Below are 7,185 nucleotides of genomic sequence, written 5' to 3' on the forward strand. Positions count from 1 at the left end.
ACGTGCTGTATATATATATATATATATATATATATATGTAACGAGTCAGTCCACTGAAGGCGAGCGTAGTGAGAACCCAAGTGCAATTTTATTTACAGGTGATCCAAAATCCAAACAAGATACACAGACTTGACTTGACGAGGCATGAACAGACTTGACGATGCAATTAAAATATGTAACTGATCGAACAAAAACAGTGGAGATCCGACAAAAACAGGTCTCAGAGAGGTGTTTATTACAAAATTTTTTTTTAAATGAAAGCACATGGAGTTGGCAGAGTGCGAGGGTCGTGGCGGGATGCGGATCCGTCACTCATGGTGCACCTCGGTGTCGGACAAACAGAAGAAGTGAGGAATATTTAACAGCAGCAGTCACGGTGATGATGAGGCGAGCACCAGTGAAGTGATCGCGGCCGCACATCTCATTTCTCATGCCCGCTCCGTGTGTCTGCTGGGCGGCGATCAAACAGGCAGGGCAGCGCTTTTCACGAGCGGAGATCGCTACTAGACGAATCATGTAATTTGTTTTTGTTTGTTTTTTTTTATCTCTGTTCTTTTGTCGTTAGTTATGCTATCCACACCCCTGTAGTTTAGATACCTCAAGGAACTGCGAAACAGATAATAAAAAAAAAGTTTGTATCCTTACATCCTCCTTTTTCTTTTTCCTCTCATACTTACTCTTCTGGCTTCACGCCTCTCACCTGCCTTTATTTTTTAATCATCTAAAGAATGTGCCAGTTTTGTACTGTGAAACTGTCTTACTTTAGTCTGAGATATTCATGCGCTGCAAAAAGTGCAGTTGCATTGCATTGCAAATATAAGAAGCTATGTGCACATTCAATATCATTATCCAATAGTATGCACTGACTAAATTCTAAAAAGGTGAAATCTTTTCAGAGGAAGAGCAGACTATTGTGTTTCAATTAAAGATTATGAAGACAAATTTTAATCAATTACAAGAACAGGAACATGCGCTAAGAAAGTAAAAAAGGTCATGATGATTGCAGTTTTTACCTAATCTAGCAAAATGACTTTGGTCATAATTAATAATAGTTTCAAATAATATTTTTCTTTTGACTCTCCAGTTACTGTAGTTTAGATATTACCACATGACGCACATTTTTGGGTTAAAACACTTTTAACAGTAAGATGATGATCCCATTCTTTTCATCTCCCAGATATGAGCTCAGGGTGATAATATGGAATACTGACGAGGTAATTCTGGAAGACGATGATTACTTCACAGGGGAAAAGTCCAGTGACATTTTTGTGAGGGGGTAGGTATGGGCAGGTGTGTGAAAAGTGTGTGGTTTAATCGGTTACCTTTGTTTGTTTGTTTCTGTTTTCTTTTGTTGTTTGTCTGTGTTGTTGCGTTTGGTGTTATTTTGTCTATCCCTCCTCCCTGCCCCCATGTCATTGCTGTGCTGTTATCTAGCTTTGAGCTTCGTGTTATTATTTGGAACACTGATGACGTAGTTCTAGAGGACGATGCTTTCCTGACAGGAGAGAAGATGTCTGACATCTATGTCAGGGGGTAAAGACGATACGATTGCATGGCTTGACTGCTCTGCCCACCGCCTGCTGAAATCTGCACCTGCTCATTCCAAATACCACCTTCCATACAGTTTCAAGTTAAACGGGACCATATCATTCAAAATGATGTTGCTTTCTAGTTATCACCTCTAAATTCACTGTATAATGTTATTTAAAATTAAAGGGGTCATATGATGCTGCTGAAAATAACATGATTTTGTGTATTTGGTGTAATGAAATGTGTTTATGCGGGCTGTTCAGTTGAACTCCTTATAAATGGATGCTTTAGGCTGATGATACATACACGGGGCAACTTTTTGAGCAATTTGGCCGGGCAACATTTTTTGAGCAATGTTGCTTGGGCACTTTCTTATTGAGAATGGGTAACAAATGTCTTTCTGGATACTTTAGATCGGTCGTGGGCTCTGTGTCTCATCTGGTTGACCATTGGGGGCAACATTGCTCAAAAAGTTGCCCCGTGTCTCATCAACCTTAAGATTTACTAACTGGTATGGTCTTGGTTTATAGAGCCATTTTTGTTTAGTATGTCTTGGGGACTGAGATGACCTTATCAAATACTGCATGAAAGCATAAGATATGTATGTTTGCATGCCAAAATCTACTTTTATAATCTGACATGTGACATTTGTATACCAATATGTTGCCTAAGGATTTGTCTCGAGGACTTAATCTGTCTCTTTTGAAAAGTTACACATACAGTTATGCATGTATTGGATCCATAAAGTTGGCTACTAATGGTTCAAATAAAATCATAATACAGTACCTCTATGTGATGTAATGCTGTTGGGACAGACTACTCTTTCAAACTGGTATGCTCTGCATATCAAAGCCTCACAATTTAAAGGAATAGTTCACCCAAATATTAAAATTAGCTTAAAATCAAGATTTAGTTTCTTCATCAGAATTTAGTATTACTTCACTTGCTCACCAATGGATCCTCTGCAGTGAATGGGTGCCGTCAGAATGAGAGTAAAAAAAACAGCTTATAAAAACATTTTATTAATCCACACAACTCCAGTCCATCAATTAACATCTTGTGAACTGAAAAGTTGTGTGTTTGTAAGAAAAAAATAAAATGCTACATTTCTCCAAATCTGTTCCAATGAGGAAACAAACTCATCTATATATCTTGGATGACCTGTGGGTGAATACATTTTCAGCACATTTTCATTTTTGGGTGAACTATTCCTTTAAGTGCAGAAAACTGACTAGATGTCAGGTTTGGCATCTCTTTTTCTTTTCTGTTTCTAGAGAATGCATCTGTGATTTACATGCACTCTTTCAAATTATATTATCAAAGAGTAACAAGCACATAACTCTTCTATGTCATGAATTAATCATCTACATATTCTTTGCACTTTATTATAAAAATATAATAATTTGGACTTCATTCAAATGTTCAATAACATCTATTGTAAATGCAATGACAATGGGGTAGAATTTGGATTATTTCATTTTTTTTCCAGTTTTCTGATGCAGTATTGGAGTATCAGCTTGATATGTATTAATGCTATTTTATGCATGTTGTCTATTCAGTATTTTTGTATGTACATTTCACACATTATACAAGTGTATAAATGCATGCTTTGTTAAGAACATTTGTGCATGTTTTGTCATGCGACTTATACAAGAAATCACTGATGACCATAAGTGTTCTATGCTTGTTCTATGCTTTTTGTATGAATATTAAAATTGTGTTGCTTCTAACAATTGAAAGTCATCTCCCTGCTCAGCTGGCTAAAAGGACAGCAGGAGGATAAACAGGACACAGACGTGCATTATCACTCTCTAACTGGGGAAGGAAACTTCAACTGGCGCTTTGTCTTCCCTTTTGACTATCTCATGGCTGAGGAGAAGATAGTCATCTCTAAGAAGGAATCCATGTTTTCCTGGGATGAGACAGAGTACAAGATTCCTGCTCGACTCACCCTTCAAGTATGGGATGCTGACCATTTCTCTGCAGATGACTTCCTGGGTACGTTCACAATTCAGAAAGACAAAAAAAGACATATTATTAGATATTTATGACTTCCTTGAATGTACTCGAGATAATTTTGGCTTTGAAGAATAAACAAATTATTGTAAATAAGATTGTGCTCCGTTAAAAGTTCATGTGTTTGATTCCAAAACAAAAGACATTTTTCATGCTCTCTGTGTTTATTTTCGCAGGTGCGATTGAGCTGGACTTGAATAAGTTTCCCCGTGGGGCAAAAACAGCTAAGCAGTGCTCTCTCAACATGGTTCTCAAAGAGCATGAGCTCCCAACCATCTCCATCTTCAAACAGAAGAGAGTGAAGGGCTGGTGGCCATTTGTGGCCCGGGATGAGAATGATGAATTTGAGCTCACAGTGAGTTAATACAATAAATAAATAAATGAAAAATATTAAAACAGGCATTTCTTTGCCAGATAAAATTATTATTACCCAAATGTTATTTTACATTTGCTTGATAAGTGTATTGAAATGATTGCATAAGATTACCTCATTAACATTCTAACCATGTCATGCTCGCAGGGAAAAGTGGAGGCAGAGCTCCATCTATTGACAGTGGAGGAGGCAGAGAAAAATCCAGTCGGCTTTGGGCGTAATGAACCTGAGCCACTTGAGAAACCAAAGTAAGACATAAAGCCGCTCATGTACACACACATTTGCTTCCACTCACATGGTGCCTAGCACGTCTGAGTAATGATGCATTTTCAGTTTGTGAATAAATATGCAAGATATCATATCTCATATACTGCAGAGTAGACTATGAAAGCCTATTTCTGCCTCAAGAGTAAAAAATAAAAAGGTAATTGTGAGGTTAAGTTTAAAATAAGAAATAAAGTTGCATGCAGGTACACTACCGTTTAATTGTTTGGGGTTAGTAAGATTTTTAAAATGTTTTTGTAATAAGTCTCTTATGCTCACCAAAGCTACATTAATTTAATAAAAAATGCAGTAAAAACAGTAGTATTGTGAAATTATTATAATTTAAAATAACAGTTTTCTATTCTTGTCTTTACTGTCACTTAATTTACAAAATACTATCAATTTAATGAATCCTTGCTGAATAAAAATATTGATTTCTTTAAAAAAAGTTTATTGACCCCATGGCAGTGTATAAAATTACAGTGTTTATGAAGTAACATTGTGAAATATAAAGTTGCAATAACAAGAAATAAATTGACAATTACACTTTTATTTTTTACTCTGAGGCTGGAACAGGCTTCCATAGTAGCCATCATACATGAAGTATTTCGGGTATACAGTCTAAATGATGATGATGTGCTAATTATACGGCTATAGAAAGGAGACATAAAGAGTCTCATATAAATACTGTAGATAATTACAGGTATGGCACAAACACTGACAAGTAAAGTGGGCTTAAGTCAGAAACGTTCTCTCCAGTGAAGAATGCCCCTCTAAAACAGTTAACTTCCCTTTCTAATACTCCCACTCTCCTTTTCACATCCTTCCTTCCTCCTGTGACTGCCCTTTCCTCCGCCTATCCTTTCCTGTTCATTTCCTTCATTCCAACCCCCATTCCTGTTTTGGAAAAAGTCGTCCAGACACCAGTCTAATGTGGTTCATGAACCCTCTGAAGTCCATACGATACTTCATTTGGCACAACTACTGCTGGCTGATCCTGAAGGCTCTGGCCCTGCTACTCCTCCTTCTCCTTGTTGGGCTCTTCCTCTGCTCTATTCCTGGATACCTGGTCAAGAAACTCCTAGGGGCGTGAGGGGAGATGGGAAGACCACTGGTAGCCCACTCTCACTGCCTCTGTTTTTTCTGCTTTCAGTCTCTCTCTGAGCCATTCACAATGTATTTGTCTTTTTGCTACTCACGCTGTCTTTAAAGGCCTACAATGTGGACCTGAGGGAATGTGGGTGATAAAGTGTTTTTCATTTTGTCATTCCTCTATCATTCCATTTTATACTTATCGGCGTATCTGTGTGTTGTGATGTACTTCAGGTCTTTGTGGTTATCATTTGCCTCCAGTTTTCTGTCCCAGTTATGGATTGAGATGGATATTGAAATGAGATTTATAGTCGACTGTCTGCTACTATGCTTTCTGTACTTAACTTTGTTGCCTGATGTGTCATTGTACTGCTCTGAGCTCAATCCATTGCAAATTTAAAGTATCATGCACATACGTGGTAGTCGTAGGCGAACATTTTTACTAGCTCTGTGGGATAGTTCACACAGAAGTGAAAAACTGTCATCATTTACTCACCCTCATGTCGTTCCAAACCTGTATGATATTTTCTTTCTTCTGTGAAACACAAAAGTAGTAAAAAGTGTCTATACAATGGAAGTCAGTGGGAATATTCATTGGACCCAATTTACTTTATTTGTATTGGCAAAAAGTATATTCATAATATATTCTTTTGTGTTCAGCAGAAGACATAAAGTCATACAGGTTTGAAAAGATACTTAAGACATTTTCATTTTGAGTGAACTATCGTTTTAAATGGATAATATGCCTTAAAGAGATTTTACAACTTTGCAATCATCTTACTAACCACTAACATTTGTATTACCTCTCTTCCTCCATCATCCATGGTTTCACCTTTCAACTCACCACCTCTTTCCTGCAACCCCTTCACCACCACCACTACTTCCAATCACAGCCGGCCTGACACCACCTTCCTGTGGTTTTTGAGCCCACTGAAGGCCATCCGCTACCTGATATGCAACCGCTACAAATGGCTCATCATCAAGATTGTCTTGGCTCTGCTGCTGCTGATCATGGTGGGCCTGTTTCTCTACAGCATGCCAGGCTATCTGGTCAAGAAGCTGCTCGGGGCCTAAAGAGGGGTCAAAAAGGTTCATTTAAGAAATTCTGATTTGACCTTGCCCTCTGAAGTGGCCCTTTTCTAATACTTGATTACAATTTGCAGCACTTCTTTTATTTTTAAGCAACATCTTAAGAGTTTACCATCCCTCATAGTTGCACTCTAAGCATAACGTATCAAATATCTTGACTTTTTCAGTATCAATTTGCATGTCTAACCCAAAAAAGATCAATTAACTTATTTATCTTTCTATTTGTATATTTCAAGAATAAATGGTCATAGGGAGAAAAAAAAGCAGTGAAGTGTCTATTTTTGGTACGGAATTGACTAAACTGGACTAGCGTTTCTGGTATATATTTCTGGCATATGTTCATATTAATGCATTGCTGACTATTGGATTGGATTTTGTTGTTATTGTCTACATGTGTATATGTTGCTGCTAAAAGCACAATAAGCATGCAAGTTTGTCTGAAGAAAGATGACTTGTTCATCAGTAGCTACAATCTGAAAAATATTATGATAGGGTTGCAGGCCTCATATATACAGTATGTAATTTAATTACACTTTGCCTTGATGTTTGCACTTTCAGTCCATGACACAAATCTTCTGCACTCCAGTAAGATAATGTTGTTTATCCTTTAGAGAAACACAGAAACTAGTAGGGGAATGATATTTCATATGACATTTCAAGTTTAAAGAACATAATAGAATGCTATTTCTTACATTTCCTACTGTTGTTTTTGCTTGCTGTGTGCATTGTACTTTTTTGTTTGCTATTTAATGTTGCTCTATTTAATGAATGCTAAATTTGACGATGGACCTGTTTGCACTGATTTTGGCTTGTTTATATAA

The 7,185-nt window shown here is 37.2% G+C and overlaps 1 protein-coding gene across 2 annotated transcripts in view; it reads left to right on the forward strand.

Annotated features, from left to right (window-relative positions):
• Positions 1-6,547, forward strand: part of LOC107726465 (otoferlin-like) — a 65,312-nt gene extending 58,765 nt beyond the window's left edge. The window contains exons 43-47 of one of the 2 annotated variants that reach the window (XM_016536055.1): positions 1,178-1,276; positions 3,287-3,528; positions 3,723-3,901; positions 4,067-4,167; positions 6,169-6,547. In XM_016536055.1, the coding sequence (XP_016391541.1) occupies positions 1,178-1,276; positions 3,287-3,528; positions 3,723-3,901; positions 4,067-4,167; positions 6,169-6,349 (802 nt within the window). In that variant the 3' untranslated portion in view covers positions 6,350-6,547. Of the gene's footprint in view, positions 1-1,177; positions 1,277-3,286; positions 3,529-3,722; positions 3,902-4,066; positions 4,168-5,095; positions 5,784-6,168 lie in introns of those variants that run through there. The other variant, XM_016536056.1, reaches the window with a different exon arrangement.
• The last annotated feature ends 638 nt before the right edge of the window (positions 6,548-7,185 follow it).

This window comes from Sinocyclocheilus rhinocerous, unplaced genomic scaffold, assembly GCF_001515625.1.
Source record: "Sinocyclocheilus rhinocerous isolate Xijiao unplaced genomic scaffold, SAMN03320098_v1.1 scaffold605, whole genome shotgun sequence".
Taxonomy (NCBI): Eukaryota; Metazoa; Chordata; class Actinopteri; order Cypriniformes; family Cyprinidae; genus Sinocyclocheilus; species Sinocyclocheilus rhinocerous.